This window comes from Amblyomma americanum, chromosome 9 (assembly GCF_052857255.1).
Source record: "Amblyomma americanum isolate KBUSLIRL-KWMA chromosome 9, ASM5285725v1, whole genome shotgun sequence".
Taxonomy (NCBI): domain Eukaryota; kingdom Metazoa; phylum Arthropoda; class Arachnida; order Ixodida; family Ixodidae; genus Amblyomma; species Amblyomma americanum.
Window position 1 is genome coordinate 9692663 of NC_135505.1, and position 20223 is coordinate 9712885.

The 20223-nt window shown below is 47.6% G+C and overlaps 1 protein-coding gene across 1 annotated transcript in view; it reads right to left on the bottom strand.

Moving 5' to 3' along the window:
* Positions 1-20223, bottom strand: part of LOC144104976 (solute carrier family 22 member 7-like) — a 180015-nt gene that overhangs the window by 153172 nt on the left and 6620 nt on the right. Inside the window, exon 2 of the mRNA XM_077638201.1 lies at positions 12838-13264. Within this exon, the coding sequence (XP_077494327.1) occupies positions 12838-13264 (427 nt within the window). The remainder of the gene's footprint in view (positions 1-12837; positions 13265-20223) is intronic.

The window sequence follows — 20223 nt, forward strand, 5'->3', positions numbered from 1 at the left end:
TGCAGCGAATCGCTGTACTGTTTGGTGATTGTTCAAAGCTGCCGGCACGGGGCTTAATCGCTTTGTTTGTGATGCAAGACGCGACCAAATTTGTCTCGATTGATCGCATCCAAGCACAGCCGATTCTACGTTATTCCATTGTGTTATAGTAACTTCGCACGCTTTGTCTAGGAAGTTCGCTGTCAGCTTTAAATTTATCACGGCGAAGAGCGGCAGGCATTCTGTTCGATGACCGCCGGCGTGTTTGTTGCTACGCCGCCGCCGAGTCATTCAGTTCTTTGTACGCGCAAGTCAGCCTAATAAAGGGTTTCATTTACATGCCCTTTTCGCTGTCTGCCTGCACGCTTGACTGACACCACTACTACGTGACAATATACAATGAAACAAATGTGGCGTTTCTTTCTTTAAAAAATGTCAGTTATGCGCATAAGCAGAATCAATAACGGCACGTTCCAAGATCTACAGCTGGGTCCTGCGCTCCTTGTCGAGACCATTGTTGGCGACGAGCAAGGGATGCGATATTTCAAATCGCGATTAGAGCCTTCACGGCAGCTGCTGGTAGGTGGGAATCCTTTTCTTCCGGTCGCCGAAAAGTTTTTGTAGATACAACGGCGAAGCTAACACACGCGCTCAGAACGTAGTCTACTGCCTGCGCACTTCCTGCAGCACAGAAGGTAGAGAGGAGATTAGGAGGCGACGGACACCACGTGACCGGCTCGGCCAGCAATGCATCCCACGTTCACATATCACTGCAATCGGTTGATTACGGACTGCTTGCAGTACTTTCCTTTTCAACGGTGTCCGTACCCTGCGGCCACTAGGCTCTGCTGTCACTTAGATGTTTTGCTTAACGTGCACATACGAAGTGTAAGGTTTCTGGCGACAGCCCGTCTGGTTCAGCTGCGTAGTCGGCCCGGGACGCCTGCAGCCGGGGTCACTGCACGGCGATAGGCATCTTGGTTCCCACGGCCGGTCCCCGCTTGGTTTATTGGATTCGAGACGGAGGACTCTGCTGCCGTTTGTAAACAACATTGTTCCCGGAAGATCGACCATGCGGTAAAACCGAGCAGGGGTGGCTCACCCCTTCAACAGTACCTGCTCGCCGGAGCCTCGCCTATTCGGACTTCCCGGAAGACGTGTCCGGCTTGACAGCGTGAGAACAGTCGTTCTTTGCGTAACGCTCTCTCTTGTGGGGGCGATTGTCCAGCGGCACCCTCTCTCTCCGGCGAGACATGTGACGGGTGCGTGTCCCTACGTGAAGTGGTGTGCGTGCGTGCGTGCGTGTGTGTGTGTGTGTGTGTGTGTGTGTGTGTGTGTGTGTGTGTGTGTGTGTGTGTGTGTGTGTGTGTGTGTGTGTGTGTGTGTGTGTGTGTGTGTGTGTGTGTGTGTGTGTGTGTGTGTGTGTGTGTGTGTGTGTGTGTGTGTGTGTGTGTGTGTGTGTGTGTGTGTGTGTGTGTGTGTGTGTGTGTACACGAACGCGCCAGCCTGGCGAAGGCCTCCTCTAACCTGGGGAATCCTAGGGACCGGACCATTTTTAAACCGGACGACGAGTGCCATGTGAAGGAATCCTCGATCATCCTCAGATCTTCTCAGATCCTCCGACCTTCCCCCATCACCCTCCAATGGGTTCCTAAATCTTGTAAATAATGTAAAATAAACCCCCTGTACAGTTTCCTTCATAACCAAGTCGGACGTCATTCGGAGACTGGTTGGCAGCAGCTGGGATGGACCGTGCGACATCGTGCTTTCTCAACCGGTAAGCGTTTCGGCATTTTGCTATAGGATTCGCCAGGCTTCAGATTTTGAGAGAATAATCTAGAATCACTGGGAAGTGTATGTCCATTGAGAAAGTGTAATCTCACGACATTTTTAACATAGCATTGCCAAAGCGGAGAAAGCGTTGTCATGGACCTTATGAAATTGTCAAAGTCGGATTTGCTGTTGTTATGCGAGGAACTGTCAATAGAAGTACAGGGCAAAATTACAAAACCTGAAATATGCAAGACAATTCAAAAACACGTAGAGGACGATCAGCTGGTAGATACGTGGAATTTGGTACAGGAGGAAAAAAGAAAAAGGGAAGCGGAATGGGAAAAAGAGAAAGAACGGCAAGAGTGGGAAGCTGAAAAAGAAGAAAAAAATCTAAAGCGATTGCAGCTTGAAAGCGAAAATCGAAAAAAAAAGGCGACAGTACGAGAGCCGGGTCTCCTGAAAGAGCAAGCAATGTACAATCATATAGAATGAACAGATTCATGCAGCCCTATGAAAGTGGAAGGGACATAGGATTGTACCAGGGAAACTTTGAGAGAACTTGCGAAAGGGTGAATTTTGCTCGCAGTACATGGCCGCAACGGCTTCTGACACGCTTGCCATGTGAAGTTGCTGAAGCCATAGCGAGACTTAGCACACAAGACGCAGCTGACTACGAAAAAGTCAAAGCCAGCCTGCTAAAAAGGTACCGGCTGTCAGCCGAAGCTTTCCGACAGCGCTTCAGGAACACAATGAAAAACAATAGCGAGGGCTATCCGGATTTCGCGTATGGCCTAAAGACGAATCTGCTAGAGTGGCTAAAAGGAGCCGCGGTTTATGAAAGCCGAGACAAACTCATTGAGTGTTTTTGCCTTGAGCAATTTTACCGAAGCATTCCCCAAGTGGTGAAACTGTGGGTTCAAGACAGGGAAAAAGTCGACACAGTTGAAAGGGCCGCTGAGCTAGCAGAGGAGTACGTTTCGCGCAGAAGGTTGAGCACTGAAGAGGGTGCGTCACATGCTCGAAACGCGATGCGAGATAAAGGGCCTAGCAGAAAGACGCGAAGTGCTAGAAGTTAGGAGCAATCGGAGGCAACGAAGGTATACAGCGCCAGAAAAGCGTGAAGAACAGGCAAAGAGACAGGGAGCAGACAAAGCTGCGAAAAAAGAGTTAGAGGCTAGTAGGCCATTTCGTTGCTACAACTGCAATGGTGTCGGGCACTTTGCAGCGAAGTGTACAAAGCAACGTTTGGTGTTCTCGTGCGTCGAGGATAACGCCGAGAATCTAGAGCTCCTTAAGCCATACCTGCACGAGCTGCACGTTAACGGGAAACCGTGCACGGTGCTTCGTGATAGCGCCGCGACGATGGACGTTGTCCACCCGTCTTACCTTTCAATGGAAGATTTTACGGTAGAAGTCTCGTGGACAAAACAGGCAGTAGAAGAACACAGTGCATGCCTTCCCATAGCTAGAGTGAGAATTTGTGGACCGTTTGGAGAGCTAATCACTGAGGCCGCAGTTTCGAAGGCCGTGCCACTGCAATATCCTTATCTCTTCTCGAATCGGTTTGGTTTATGGGGGTTTAACGTCCCAAAGCAACTCAGGCTATGAGAGACGCCGTAGTGAAGGGCTCCGGAAATTTCGACCACCTGGGGTTCTTTAACGTGCACTGACATCGCACAGTACGCGGGCCTCTAGAATTTCGCCTCCATCGAAATTCAACCGCCGCGGCCGGGATCGAACCCGCGTCTTTCGGGCCGGCAGCCGAGCGCCATAACCACTCAGCCACCGCGGCGGCTCTCTTCTCGAATCGATCAAACCAATTGCTACGCGAGAGGCCAGAAGCTCGGAAGCGGGGTGATACAAGCTTTGACAAGGTCGAAAACTCGTCAGCTCGCATCTCAACTAAGTCAGATTCCCGAACCTCAGGTAGCCAGAGATGCACCAGCCAGCATATCGTTGCAAACAAATGAGGAGGGGAGGGAACCAACGAGGAATGCAAGCCAGACAGCTGACCGAGCAGATGAGCGACCAGGGACTTCAACCACTAAGTCGGTAGAGGAGGCAGAAAACGCTGAAGGATCCGTTTTATCTCCAATATCGCGTAGTTTTGATCGCCTTCTGCAGGTGAACAGGGAGTCCCTAATGAAAGAACAGAAGCAGGATCCCACTTTGGAAAGACTGCACCATACAGCTAAAGAGGGCATCGCGAGACGCAACATAACGATGCATGAGAAGGGAGGCTTACTATACCGACACTGCCAGGACAAAAAAGGCCAAACATTTGATCAGCTGGTCGTGCCCGAAAAATACAGAGCGGACATTCTGAGCCTCTGCCACGGAAATGGCTGGGCAGGACATCTAGGAATCAATAAAACAAAGGAGCGGCTATTAATTGAATATTATTGGCCGGGTTGTTTCAAAGATGCAGAACGCTACGTAAAATCATGCGATGCATGCCAGCGCGTGGGCAAGCCGGGAGAGACATGGAAGGCTCCACTGAAAATTGTACCATTGATCTCGGAACCCTTCCGCCGGCTTGTAATAGACACAGTAGGCCCTTTGCCTAAAACGAAATCAGGCTATTAATACTTGCTTACTATGCTATGTCCCGCCACAAAATTTCCCGAAGCAATTCCGTTGAAGGACTTGAGCTCCACAGAAATAATTGACGCCCTTTTGTCAGTGTTCGCGAGAATAGGATTTCCGGCCGAAATCCAAGCCGATCAGGCGACGGTCTTTACAAGCGCCTTGACGACCACATTCCTAGAAAGATGCGGAATAAAACTGTTTGTTACACAGCTCGGTGCATCATCCGCAGTCCAACAGTGTAGAGAAATGGCATTCGGTGCTGAAGAGGGTGCTACGCGCTATTTGTGATGAGCATAAAGCAGACTGGGAGGATTGTCTGCCGGCCACACTTTTCGCTCTACGAACCGCCTCCCCCCCCATGAAGCTACGAGGTTTACGCCAGCAGAACTCGTGTACGGAAGAGCCCTCCGCTCTCCCCTCCGAATGCTGAGAGAAATGTGGGAACGAACAGGAGAGAACCAGACAGTGGTTGAGTACGTGCTTCAGCTACTGGACCGCCTTGACAACACGAGGGAATTAGTAAACCGAAATATGAAAGCTGCCCAGGAGGCCGCCAAGGTCTATTATGACCAAAACGAGCACCTTCGAGGTTTCACCGCGGGCGATCGCGTGATGATCCTCCGGCCATCGAGAAAAAACAAGCTGGAAGTTCACTGGGATGGTCCAGTGGAAGTGTTGAAAAAACTTTCGGAGACGAATTACGCGCTAAAGGTTCCAGGCAGGGGAAAGCAGGTGAGAATCTATCACTGTAATCTGATGAAGCCGTTCGTGGAACGCAGCGGGATCGTCAATCTGACTAAATGAACCAGAAGAGCTGGACAGCGAGAGTCAGGGTTGGAAGGGAGGTTCGGACGCTAGTGCAACGTGGAGGGCATTCTGGGTCTCTCCGTGAATGCAGATTTCTTAAGCGGGGCCCAGGTCGACACGCTAAAGCAGTTGTTGAGCGAATTCACTGACCTATTTAGCAGAAATCGAGCTCACCTCTGATAAGCCGGTACGGTCGAAACCCTACAGGGTATCACCGTGGCAAAAATAAATAATGGACGCGGAAATTCAGCGCATGTTGGAGTTAGGGGTTGTACAGCCAGCGGAAAGTGACTATACCTCACCGCTAATTCTTGTTGAGGCCCCAGGGAAAAATCCTCGTCCCTGCGTGGATTATAGAAAGCTGAATGCAATTACCAGGGATCAGCTATACCTGATTCCCAACATAGAGGAAAGGATAGAAAGGGTGAGCGGCGCGAAATTCATTTCCACCCTCGATCTCGTACGAGGATATTGGCAAGTTCCCCTCTCAGAAAGCGCGAGCAGGTATGCTGCTTTCATCTCCCCAGCGGGCACCTTTCGACCCTTAATGCTTAGTTTTGGGTTGAAGAATGCCCCCTATAGCTCCTCGAAACTCATGGATATCGAACTGAAGGACATGCAGTGCTTTGCACTCCCTTCTTTAGACGATGTGGCTATTTTTTTGGAAACCTGGCAAGAGCATCTAGAACACCTAAAGACCGTGTTTTCCAGTTTACGACAGGCTGGACTGACACTGAAGGCAGAAAAGTGTAGATTTGGTTGCGCTCAGGTGACGTACTTGGGCCACGTTGTAGGCCAGGGAACTAGGAGCCCATCCGAGTTAAAGATTGCCCCGATCGCAGCATTTCCGCAACCATGGACGAAAACGGCATTCGCTCCTTTTTGGGATTAGTCGGATACCAGCAGCGATATATTCCTAGCTACTCACAGCGGGCTAGTCCCTTAACTGACGCCTTGCGAAAGGGAGCACCTACTAACGTAAGTTGGGATAACCAAAAAGAAACCGCCTTCAAAAGCCTGAAGGAAGAACTCGTGTCCCCACCCTTGCTCAGGACCCCTGACTATGGGAAGGAGTTCATAGTCCAGTGTGATGCCAGTGATAGAGGACTGGGTGCTGTCTTAAGGCAAGTTGGCTACGACCATGAAGAGCACCCAATTCTGTACATCAGCCGCAAGCTGACCAGTAGAGAGGAAGCATAAAGCGCTTCCTAAAAAGAGTGTGCGTGTTTATTTTGGGCAGCGCAGAGGTTGTCGTGTTACCTGTATGGAGCAAAGTTTGTATTTGGACTGACCATTGTGCTTTAACGTGGCTGCGACAGATGTCCCCCAAAAATGGTCGCTTGCTCAGATGGAGTCTGGCTCTCCAACAGTACAATTTCTCGGTGCGTTATAAGAAGAAGAAACTGCACGGAAATGCTGGTGGCTTGAGCAGACTGATGTAAGAGGGAGAATTTAGAGGAATCTCCTCCTGTGTGAGTGTTTTTTTTTTACTTTGTTCCGAGTAATCCGGCTGTGGCAGTTTCAAAAGGGGATGTTTCGCGCTTAGTCGGCACAAAATTAACCCAAATTTAAACCCAATTTTTTTTTAAAGTACTGTAGTCAATGGAAGAAGACTGGTGATTCTTTGGCGAATTCCGAGCGCTTGCGGGTGGGGCAGTGCTTTGCTGTTTGGAACGTCCCACCTGCACTTTCTTTTGTTGGTGGTGCTTTGGGTTCTGCCTTGGGGGCGCTGATATTGCAATCCAGGGGACCAACACGGACGCCATCTCATCTCTTCCTGCCCAGCGGTCGTCAACGCTGGACATTCGAGATTTTTCGGGCTGCGGAGCTGTAAGGTTTCTGGCGACAGCCCGTCTCGTTCAGCTGCGTAGTCGACCCGGGACGCCTGCAGCCGGGGTCACTGCACGGCGATAGGCATCTTGGTTCCCACGGCCGGTCCCCGCTTGGTTTATTGGATTCGAGACGGAGGACTCTGCTGCCGTTTGTAAACAACATTGTTCCCGGAAGATCGACCATGCGGTAAAACCGAGCAGGGGTGTCTCACCCCTTCAACAGTACCTGCTCGCCGGAGCCTCGCCTATTCGGACTTCCCGGAAGACATGTCCGGCTTGACAGCGTGAGAACTGTCGTTCGGACGCGAAGACAACGCTCTCTCTGGTGGGGGCGATTGTCCAGCGGCATCCTCTCTCTCCGGCGAGGCATGTGACGGGGGCGTGTCCCTGTGTGAAGTGGTGTGTGTGTGTACGACAGCGCAAGTTAGGCCACGCCCAACCTGGCGAAGACCTCCTCGAACCTGGGGAATCCTAGGGTCCGGACCCTTTTTAAAGCGGACGACGAGTGCCATGTGAAGGAATCCTCGATCATCCTCAGATCCTCCGACCTTCCCCCATCACCCTTCAATGGGTTCCTAAATCTTGTAAATAATGTAAAATAATTCAACAGGATAGATAAGCGGGCGAGTTGGTGATACATAATGCAAAAAAAACAGCGCGAACAAACGGGGACTAGACGAAGAATGACCTATGGTCAGAAAGTACATAGTCGCAGTTTCGCACGCACTCTTCCTGCTTGAAATTAAGCTTGATAAATATACTTCGGAAAAAAATGTCGTTGTGTAATTACACAAAGATTATTTCTATTGCAGTGTTGTGTAAGTTTAAGGGCATATTACATATGCGGTAGCAGGGACAATTCATGTCGTTGGGAGTTACGTTGTCTGGCAACCCGGAAAACGCGCCGCGAAGGCGCCGCTCCTATTTTTTCGTGCGGGTGCTCGCGCGTTGACGGCAACGCGGGCGTCCACCGCGCGTCGCGTTTTTCGCTCGCGGAAAACGCGCCATGCGGTTCCAGCTTAAGGCAGGTTGTTCCTGTGTATTCTTCGTCTAGTCCCCGTTTGTTCGCGCTGTTTTTTTTGCATTATGTAAAATAAGCCCCCTGTACACTTTCCTTCATAACCAAGTCCGACGTCATTCGGAGAAGGGACCTGCGGCGCTGAAAGAGTCAGCTCACTCAAGGACCCCTCATCTCCAACAGAAGGCACTATTGTCCTTGTAGCCCGTCGGCGTGCGCCTGAACGGCTGTTAACCACAGTCTTTATTCCACCTTTTTTGTTGTTTTTTATTGTGGTCCCCACATTTATTCGTAAAAAGGAGGGGATCGCGGAGTTGGGAGACGCTTTCCGGTCTGCATATGCGCGCTGACGACAAAGGCGCGTTTTTAGAACGCGGGGGTGACTTTCTATCGGCCCCTTTTTCGCTCTAACCGAGTCGCGCGGCCATCGTTGTACGTTATATCTGAGACGAATTATGAAAAAAAAAACTCGGACTAGTTGGTGCTATTTACTGGCTGAAACATGGTTGCTATCGCTAAAAAACACAAGGGACAGCGAAAAGATACCATCGGGACAAACGGTATGACATCAACTGAGTTGAGTTGATGTCTAGCGTTTGTCCCGTCGGTATCTTTTCACTGCCCTTGTGTGGTTTTTTAGCGCTAGTAATCATGTTTAAATCAGTGAATCGAGATACACTGCCACTGCCTTAATACAAATTCTGACCATAGGACAGCTGTTGTTCGTAATAAGCGGGCGTTCGTTATAACTATGGCCGTTGTAAGTGGGCTCGACTGTACTAGAAGCTAACGTAAAGCCTTAAAACTAGCGTACGACTGCGGCTACGTTCGTAGAAAGCGATGTATTCTGTGAGAATGATTGAAGGAACTCCGATGTAGTACACTTCAGCAGAACTAATTTAAAAGGCTTAAGTTATCTCTCTGGAGGGCAGGTTACCTCTTTTCCTGATCACAGAAAAGTTTCTAAAGGACGGCGTATAGCAACAGCACTTACAGCGAATGCCAGTAAGATTTATATTGATATCATTGTCTCCGCATTGTACTGTGTGCTCTCATATGGTCGCTGATGCAGTATCCCAGGTCAAATGAATGTCCGTCGGCACTCCGTCGGCACATGGCCAGAAACGTGTTTGTGGAGCCTAGCAGACGTATTTTCCTTCCTAAGGCGGAACCGCATGGCGCGATTCAGGCGCGATTGACGCGCGGATACTGGGACGCGCGCGTCGTTTTGACGCGTGCCCAGCACGAAGTCGTGCCGCCGCGTGCTGCTGCTCGGAGTAGAAAGAAACGCCTCGCGCGGCGCGTCCGGGGCGCGTCCGCCAATCAGATTTCAAGTAAGTCACGTGGTATTTGGTCACGTGGAATTTTTGGTTTTTGGTTTTGCCACTAGATGGCCCTACTCTCTACGCATCTCGACGGAACCTCTTCGGTGCATTTTTTTTTCGCTCTGCAGAGCCGGCGCGCACGTGAAAAACACGTGCTACTGTTTCGTGCGCGCATTGTGTTCATCGAAAATCAGCATCAGAATGAGCATCCCTCTTAACAGTAGCAATCGCCTCTTCTGCTCTGTAGTAAGCGCCCGACACTCCATTTTCTATGTCAAGTTGTAAACAAGCAGCGACCTCTTGGCATGCAGAAAGTACATAGTCGCAGTTTCGCACACACTCTTCCTGCTTGAAATTAAGCTTGATAAATATACTTCGGAAAAAAAATGTCGTTGTGTAATTACACAAAGATTATTTCTATTGCAGTGTTGTGTAAGTTTAAGGGCATATTACATATGCGGTAGCAGGGACAATTCATGTCGTTGGGAGTTACGTTGTCTGGCAACCCGGAAAACGCGCCGCGAAGGCGCCGCTCCTATTTTTTCGTGCGGGTGCTCGCGCGTTGACGGCAACGCGGGCGTCCACCGCGCGTCGCGTTTTTCGCTCGCGGAAAACGCGCCATGCGGTTCCAGCTTAAGGCAGGTCGTAAAGCTTTGACAGTTTATTGTGAGCAGAAAATACAAAGGTCAAGTTGGCGCGTTGCTGGATTGCTTTCAGGTGGTGACGAAAGTTATGAATGGAGGAGATTGTATAGCATACCTTCTTATAGCTCGCAGGGGGCCCATCGAGCTGCTGGGCCCTCTGCTTGAAGGTGGAGGCGTAGAATAAATTCGCAATCTGCTAAAAAGTTAACAATGAGCAGAGTGGTACGAAGCGGCACGTTTCGCCTGTCTCGGTTCAATGAGCGAGCGAGACAATTTTATTTTTGTTCTTTTTAATGCCTCACTATAGATTTTTTTTCTCGGTTCAGTGGCCCAGCGGACAGGGCGCTGCGGAAAGCTTTTGGTAATTCTGAGAGGCCAGACTCGAAAGGTTGTTGAGAACGATAAAAAGACAAGGTAGTCATCTACATATCTGGTAATATTAGCGACTACATGTAGGTCTTCCTAAACACGCGTGAGACTTCGGCTGATCGTTGGACGTAGGTGGGGGCGTGAAACACCTTGTTCCTGGTAAATTCAAGTATGTGCTCTCGCTGGTTGCTACGGATCAATTCATGTGCGACCACTGAACGCCGCCAGTACAAAGAACGAAGGAAAAATACGACGCACACCCGGGCAGTTTCGCCGCATCTCTAAAGCCGGAACCGCATGGCGCGATTTCAGGCGCGATTGACGCGCGGATGGTGGGACGCGCGCGTCGTTTTGACGCGTGCCCAGTATGATCCGTCACGAAATCGCGCCGCCGCGTGCTGCTACTCGGAGTAGAAAAAAACGCCTCACGCGGCGCGTCCGCCAATCAGAGTTCAGGTAAGTCACGTGGCATTTGGTCACGTGACATTTTGGGTTTTTGGTTTTGACACCAGATGGCCTTGCTCTCTGCGCACCTCGATGGGACCTCTTTGGTGCAATTTTTTTTTTCTCGGCTGAACTTGCGCGTGTGTCAAAGAAAACACGTGCTACCGTGATTTCGTTCGCGAATCGTGTTCACCTGAAATGGACAAAGCAACCTTCAACTAGGTCCTAATAACGTAAGTGGAGAAGCGTCGCGTCCTGTGGGACGTACGCGACCGCAACTACAAAAACAAAATGAAACGTGGCCAGGCTTGGCGAGCTATATAGCAGATGCCCTCAGCGTAGGCGGTACCAAATCTGAAGCTGTGCACACGTGATGTGGTTGCCCTGCTTGTTCTATGTACATTCTCCTCGACAAGCGTGTGAGCTTGGCATGTTTACCCGCCGTTTTCGTACTTATCTCGCTGGCAGAGTGCGTGCCGCCGCGACGCGAAAGCGCCGCTCCCTTTTTTCGTGGGGGTGCTCGCGCGTCGGCGGCAACGCGGGCGTTTGCCGTGCGTCGCGTTTTTCGCTCGCGGAAAACGCGCCATGCGGTTCCAGGCCCGGGCTGACGCGCGTTCCCCGACCGGTCTGCTTTTTCCGCCACGAGGGGCGCCGGCATCGCACTGAAATACGGGAACCTCACAGTGGAAAATTATACTAAAAGCGTCTGATGAAATTTGGCGTTAGAAGGCGGCCAGCTAAGGTATCTAAACGCTGTGAAGACAAGGACGGGCATTAGCCCAGCCGCACTGCGATCGTGCAGAGAGCCTGCTCAGCCTGACGGAGCACGGACTGCCTTTCGCGTCTGCTGCAATTTACCTAAGCGCAAACCTACTTATACAAGACTCATATTGAAGGAGCGTCTACTCACAGAGGCGGAAGAGGACTAGGAAACCAACCACTAGGCATGCACGAGACAAAGACCGAGAAGTAAGGAGCTTCAAGCGACAGGTATGAAACGAGGAAGTTAAAAACTGTATTAATTCAATGGAAAAGCAGCAGACAGTAGAACTATAGAAATTGGGAAAGGAAGATCAGCAAAGAAGCGTTCTACGATAAGTAAAAAGGCAGTGCCCTGCTGTGATGCTAGATCAGGCTGTCTTAGAACGGGAAGCATTTACCAGTTCGGAAAAATGCTTTTTGTCCATATTCTGCTCGCATTAGATAAGCAACACGTACGAACTAAACAATGATTAATTAAATAATGCACACGTCACAAGACCGAGATGACAGTTGACTTGGGTGCAATTGCGCACACACAAGAAAGGACATGAAAAGGACACACACAGGTGCAAACATCAACTGGATTATATTGTGATCTATGGAAATATACATGCCTTCACAATCAGGATGAGAAATCACAAATAGAAACTTTCAATGCCACACGTGCCGAAAACCTAATGCGATACTGTCACATCACTTCCCCATCCAAGAATTTTACTTCTTTATCCAGTACAGCTTCTGATAGCACACTCACGCATCCAGGGCCATGCCTAAGAAATTCCCTCGTCTCGACAATCTCTCTGGTCAGCTGATTCCTGTGGGAGTGCAAAATGCGGCAACAATTAAAGATGGTAGTGCACCCTTTGCACCAAATACAATGCTCTGCCATATGCCCATTACTGTCTTGCCCCACCTTGTGATAACGTCCGGCCAGACGCTCATGTCCTTTTTTATGTCCTGTATTGTGTGTGCGCAGTTGTTTCCAGAAAAGTATGCACTACCAAGTCGCCCAAGATGCAACGCTTCTTAATGCCAGCTGAGCTCCGTCATTGTCCATACGGCGATTTCAACGTTGCTCCGGACACTTAGTTAACATACTGCCTTCGTTTCCTGGCAACTATCTAGGACATGCAAACGGGCTGTCCAGTAAGGATAACTTTGTTTGACCGAACGCCAAAACTGACCTGCTCTCGTTTGTGTGAATGCAACATTCGGGCTTGCAAAAAAGGAGGACTGTGGAGTGGGGAAATATTCATTCGTTTCTTTGCGTCTTGCTACCCGAAAAGAATGCCCACCTCCTCTGTACGCGGCCATCACCGCAGTCTGGTACCAGGACTTGTTGCAGACCAGGTCCCAGCGAGCAACTGCGTTTCGGCCTGGAGTGCCGGGAGCATAGGAGAAGCTCTCGCAGGGAACTTCGCTTACATTGTACCCCTCTCCAGCCACAGGAGACGGCAGGCTGGCAATGTGCTGAGCTTCTCCGGTTTGGGCCGCGTCGGGGGCAAACGACGCCGGCATGGAGGATGGATGCCTAAAGACCAAGGCCGGATCATGGCGCACGCACTGCTTGAACTCTCCTTTCCTGACCTGTGGTACAGCAGCGTCCTTCCACTCCTCGACCGAGACATTGGTGAACTGCTCGAGCGGTGCGCACCAGTGGTCGGCGGGCTCCAAGTCGAGAACCAGTGCGAAGCTGTAGCTATACGCCAGCATGGTTGCCACCTGCGTGGCAAAGTGAGGACTTCAAGTACACGTGCACATGCACCGGTTCTAAGCCCTCGGGTGCTATTTGATGATGATACCTGTACGGAAGGAGAGAAGTAAAAGGGAAATTACCCTGTGGTATTCAGCAATTTTTAAAGCAATTCGCTTGACAAGCGAAAAAAGTTGGACCAGTTGACATTATTCACAACAGCGCAGGAAACACGGAAAAAAGGAGAGAATAAACAACAACACAAGCGCTGTCTTCAACTGAAATTTATTAGAGGAAGGGAAGAATATATACATATAATCTTACAAAAAACAAACAAGTGGAATCGGCATACAAGGCATGAAATAATGCGCGCGTGTCCAACAACAAAAACAAAAGCTCTCTGGCCAGAGGAAGATAACGCTAGGACACCTTCTTAATCGCACTATCAATCAAGATGAGCACCCTTGAGGATATCTAGTTCATTCTGTGACAGCCACTACTGAAGGCCGACAGACGCAAGTGTCTCCAGAATTATGCATGTGATAGGCTTCCATTATTTCTCTAGCCAATTGGTCCAAGCATATGTATGAAAAGAATGGTTGTAGCAGAAAATACCAGGGTGCAACCGCATGAACGACGGTGCTGTGCGAGGTGAATGGGTGACTTTGACGAGTCGTTATCGAGGACTTAAGAGTGTTCCTGAAGCCTTTTATTAACGCATCGTCCAGTCTGGCCAATGTATACGGCACCGCAAGAAAGCGGAAACCTAGGTACAAACAACTCCGACACTGCATGAAATAACTTTGATCGTAGCTTGACCTGACACCCACCCGTTTTACCACAAAGGCTAATGTCAGATCTCCTTTATTGTGCTGCACAGATGCCACTCAACTTACTGGGTGCCGAAGAAAAAAACCCTTCACGCCGTATTTGCCCCATGGGGGCAAGTCTTCTCTCAAAATGACGGGATATGTGTTTGATCCACCATAGCCCCCGTTCTATGTGACCTCTTCCTTGCCAGAGGAGACAAGAGACTTGAAGAACCCTTGGTGTTACAAAGTCCTTTCATCATCATCATCATCATCATTTATTTTCCCTTAAGGACCCCTAGGTGGGGCATTACATAAGGGGGGAGCAAAAATACGAAATCACAAACAATAGGAACATTTGAAATATAACAGTGAAGAAGGCAAAACAATTGTTAAAAGAGCATTGAAAAATGAAAAAGGGAACAATCACAGGTACACTGTGGCCATCACGCTATATATACAGGAAGAAAACGGGAAAACTGATTAGCAGACAAAGGTTCAAAAATGTAACATGTGCAGAGGTGGTACTGAAAATTGTCGGGCATTACACTGTAAGTGCGCTAACGAAAAGGATGAGTTAAAAGCAGGGTTTTGAATTTATTTGCATCGCGCTCAGTTACAACGGCATCAGGCAGCTCATTCCACAGTTCAATGGCGGATGGCAGGAAGGATTTTTGAAAGGCATTGGTGGAACCATGTAAGCGCTGTAGGCTCAGGCTGTTAAAAAGACGACGAGATGTTCTATTGGGAGGGAGTAGAAGTGTGCAGTGCAATTGAGGAAAACTGTAGTATAACTTGTGGAAAAGGCAGAGTTGGGAAATTTTACGGCGAAAAGACAGTGGCGGTATGTCAAGCGATGATTTTATGCCAGAAACACTGGTTCTGCGATCGTAACATGAAGTAATAAATCGGGCTGAACGACTTTGTACTGATTCTAATGCTTCAATTAGGTATGACTGGTGCGGGTTCCAAATGGGTGAGGCATATTCTAGTTTAGTACGAATGAATGTTTCATAAGCGAGTTAGCGGATGAATGGAGGGGACACGGCTAGGTACCTTCTCAGTCTGTTGAGCGATTTTGAACTTTCAGCTACTATGTTTAAGATATGCTCGGACCATGAAAGTTTGCTAGTGATTGTTATTCCTAGGTGCCGGTAGGACTCGACTTGTGTTAGGGGGATTGACCTTAAAGAATACTGGTAATTTAAGCTATTGCGTTTACGTGATACTGTCATGTACTTGCATTTTGAAACGTTTAACGTCATCAGCCACCGGGTGCACCAGTTGGTTATTTCGTTGAGGTCTTTTTGGAGGAGGACTTGATCGTTGTTAGATGATATGCGTCGATACAGAATGCAGTCGTCTGCGAATAGGCGAATTGACGATGATATGTTGCAAGGAAGATCGTTAATAAATACCAAAAAAAGAAGAGGGCCGAGCACAGAGCCCTGAGGAACACCCGAAATGACATTTGTGGCTGAAGAATGGTGGTTGTCTATTACAGTGCGTTGCGAACGGTTAGAGAGGAAACAGTGGATCCACGATAAAACCAGCGGGTCAAGATGAAGGCTCGAAAGTTTGGCCATGAGGCGGCGATGGGGTACGCAGTCAAATGCTTTAGAAAAGTCCAGATAAATTACGTCAGTTTGAAAGCCGGAGTTGAGATTAAGGTGAAGGTCTGTTGTGAATTCGAATAGCTGTGTTTCGCATGAAAGCCCTCGACGGAAACCATGCTGATTCGGAAAGAAAAAAGAATTGGCGTCAAGGTGTGATGCAATGGCTGAATACAGTACATGTTCTAGCAGTTTGCAAGAGATGCACGTCAAAGAAATGGGGCGGTAATTCGAAGTGTCAGAACGGCTGCCAGATTTGTGTACAGGGGTTACGGTGCTATTTTTCCAGTCATTTGGAATTGATGTTGTGGCGATAGACTGATTGAAAATTATCTGTAGAATCAAACTGGAAACCAGTTTGGTACCTTTTAGAATTTTAGGCGATATGTTGTCAGGGCCTGGACTGCTACAGATCTTAAGGTTATCTATTAGTTTCGCTATGCCTTCAGATGTGATTCTGACCGGCTGCATTTCGGAGAAGTTAAAACACGGTTGGAAGGGAACGTCGATGACTTTTAGTCTGCGCTGACAACACTCTGGCCATACCGAACCTTGTAGGAAAGCTCTGGAACAATTCAAGTTAGCCGCCTCAGGGCTAACCTTCACTCATGAAGTCCCCACAAACGGCAACCTGCAGTTCCTTGATCTGGCCTTGTCTCTGGAAACTCACTTGTGCGGGGAGTATGCAACACGCAGCGAACAAGGCCTACTGCCATATGACTCGGCTCACTTAAAGTTGATCAAGCGAAACATGGCCGTGTCTTGTTTCGAGCAGTCCATAAAAAAGTACTGCAGCCACAAGATGCGAAGTAGTCTGAACAACCAGGCAGCAAGACTGGAAAAAGCAAGTTACCCTAAACCACTGCTTGCATCAGTAGCAGAAAAAGTGCTTAAAATATTTGTGAAAGCAACGGACCGAGGCAAAAAGCAAGAAAACAAAAGGCCTGTGGTTCTACCGTACATTCATGTACTTTCTCACATTTTGAAAAAAAGTTGCCGAAAAGCATGAAGTGCAAGTAGTTTTTTCCGCACCAAAAAAACTAAAAGAAATGTGCGCGAAGGTAAAACTGGTCCTGGAGAAGAGGAGTCTTGTGGCGTCAGGCACACAAACAGGTTCGTCGAGGGCTGTGAAGGAGTGTTTTACAAGATACCGCTATCTTGCGGCCGAGGATACCCGCAACTGCCGGCAGATTAACTCACCTGGAAATCTGGCGGCACATTGCGCCAGATGCGATAGCTCCAAACCCCACTTCCAACAGACTACAGTTCTGCTGAAATCCAGAGATAAGACAACCAGGGAGCTGTGGGAAGCCTACTGCTTGGAATCGGGAAAAGAAGGGATGTGTGTTAGTGACCCATCAGTTTTGCTTACCAAAGAGGAAAAGCAATTCTTGGACAAGAGATACCAAACAAACTGATCTGCTGGGACAAAGTCTTTCTGACGCCTGACGATACGATAGCAAAGTTGCTGGTTAAAATGTGTTTTTATGTTTTGACATGTTAAGCTTATATACGTGTGCACGCCGACATAAACCTCAGTTGATAGTTTGCGCACCAGTGTTTGTGTCGTCCCTGTGTTCTCCCACGTCAGCCTAAAGCGCAATTATGTTTGACCATGCTAACTACCAACTAGTCCAATTTGAAACCCTCCTAATGTCTTTTCTCTCCTTTTGTCAGTGTTTGCTGTGCTGTTGTGAATAACGATTCGTTTGTCAACACCAAGACGCAGAAGTTAAAATAATCAGTTTCTTGGAGGGCAACTAAGAGTAGGCAGTGAGTGGCTGTAAATAGTAAATAGGCCAAGAGATCAAAGCCAAGTAATGGCTGCCAATCCGAAGGGGCATGAAGTGCAAGTAGTTTTTTCCGCACCAAGAAAACTAAAAGGAATGTGCTACCTACAGGTCATGAGGATAGTGATGCTGCCTCACAAAAGGACATTACAGCAGAGCCTTATTACAGTAGAGTCGCACTTATGCTATATAATCATATAATCACAAATCGACTTTAAAATAAAACGAGTGGTAGTTAATGCGGGGAAAGGCAGAGAGGGCGACATATATTACAGGATGCTCTTAGTGTATCATGTCATGGGGGGAACGGAAAAAAGTAAATAGCGGTGACGAGAATGGAGAATTGAAGGTCCTTCCCTTACAAAAATTTCTTTAGACCGTCCATAGACTGTCTATGAACTTTAGTCTAAGAAGTCTATAGACTGTCGATAGACAAATCCTTTAGACCAGTCTATAGACAATCTATAGATTTATGGCCATACACTTTTAGTAGACTTTTGTCTATAGACAGTTTATAGACAAATGTCTACTGAAAGTAGATAGGTCCATAGACAGTCTATAGGCACAAGTCCATAGACAGTCTATAGAAGATTTATAGATTTACGGCCATACACTTCCTATAGACTTCTGTCCATAGACCGTCTATAGACAAATGTCTACTGATAATAGACACAGGTCTATAGGCAGTCTATAGATGATCTATAGACTTAGGCCATACACTTCCTGTAGATTTCTGTCTATAGACAAGTATACTGGTTCAGTAGACAGTTCTATAGACTGTATATAGACATTCCACAGTTATGTGGCCTGGCAATGCTGAAGACATTTGTCTATAGACAGTCTATAGAGCTCTGTCTAAAAAACCTTAATAGATCATTGTCTGTAGACTGCCTATAGACAGTCTACAACTATTTAAAAGGTCACCACGTGGTCTTCACAAATGACATGACGATCAATATACTTGCAATTTAGTTTATTTCCAAGCTATGCAGGCAAGGAATATGCAATACATGCACGATAAGAATGCACCACATAAAAATAAATGCTGAAAGTAATGATCCGACTATAGTTTCCTCAGAAGCAATCTTGCAACCTGTTGTCTGCAGTCAGTCATCCGGGCATGTTGACCTGTACAGTGGAGGAAAAAATAAGAGGAACTGAAAAAAAAATTCCCACTCCATCTCTACAAATGCGCTTTACAACACGAGGAATATATATCCTGGCTATCCCATTCAAGAAAGCTAGTCGATGTTTGGTTTGGTTTTACGTGGTCCAAAAACCCAAGGTGACTCAGGCTATGAGAGGCGCCGTAGTGAAAGGTTGCGGAGCAATTTCAGCCACCTGCTGTTTCTTACCGTGCACTGACATTGCATAGAACACAGGCCTCTAGCATTTTGCCTATATCAAAACGCGACCGGCTAGACCAGGATCGAACCTGCATCATTCAGGTTGTAGTAGTAGTACGATTTATTTGGGACAAAAAATATACAAAATTTGTCCTGGGTGAGAAGGCTAACGGCATTGTTGCCTGATGAGGCCATCCCACCCCTGACAGCAGTGGCAACCACTATAGGCCTATTCGAACACATTTGCAGTACAGTACATCGTACAACAACCAATATGTATGCATGCACACAAAACAAAACAAATGGACAACCCTGAGGACTGTGTGCATGCTTCTGTATATGGAAAAAAAAAGGTTTAGAGATTCCCGAATAGTGTTTACACGTACAACACACCGAAATATCATCCATGACACAGAAGAAATTCTTTGACTTAGTATTCCATTAGGTACATGTCTTAGTGTTTTCTTTAGGTAGCGATGGGCAGATTGATAATAATTCAAAGATGTCTGGATATTGATTCAATAAATTTGCTATTTGCATACATAATCTCAAATCACCATAGTTGGTGCGAGATCGGGGCACCTGTATTTTATCTTCCCTAAGGAGATGTGGAGTGTGTTTCTTTCTGTATTGAACCTCAATATTTGAACGGTGTAACATATACTGGTGCACGATTTTCAGAAATAACTTATATTTGAATAGCTTACTGATCTCTAGTATGTCATAGATCTTAAGGTATGGCAAGCAATGTTCTATTTTTGGAATTTTCGAATACCACATATTGAGCGCTTTTGCAGAGGGTGCAGCTAATCAAGGTTTCTTTGTGTTGTGTCTGACGATACCCAGGAGCAGTATGTTAAACGTGAATCAAAGAGAGCATAGTAAGTTTGTTGCTTCACTGGCAACCTGTTCAATATGCAAAAACACGTGAAAGTTCAATTCAGAGAGCTTCTGTGTGCAAATTCCAGAGAAATGTTTCAGGAAAGATAAAACCTAGAAAGCAAATCCTCTTAGACTGGTTTATAATGTTATTCCGGAACTTCAATTTGAACTCTCTATCTTTTTTGCTACCTTTAGGCTTGAAAATCAGGTATTCCGTCTTGTTTATCTTCAGGTCTAGTTTATTAAAGGTTAACCAAAAGTCTAAATAGTGAAGCCATTCATTTGTTTCCCTGTAAACGAAGCTTTCATTGCAACCTGAAAAGAAATACATTAGTGTCATCTGCATGTAATACCATTTCAGAGCAGCCTGGGGTGTTTACAATATCACTCATATATATCAAGAATAATATGGGGCCTAGAATGGACCGCATGGAACTCCGTATTTAATAGTGCCTCGATCGGATGCGATGCTCTTTATTGTGGTGTATTGCTCCCTGCAAATTAAACAGCTTTCCATCGGGACATGTGCTGTACCTTGGATTCCATAG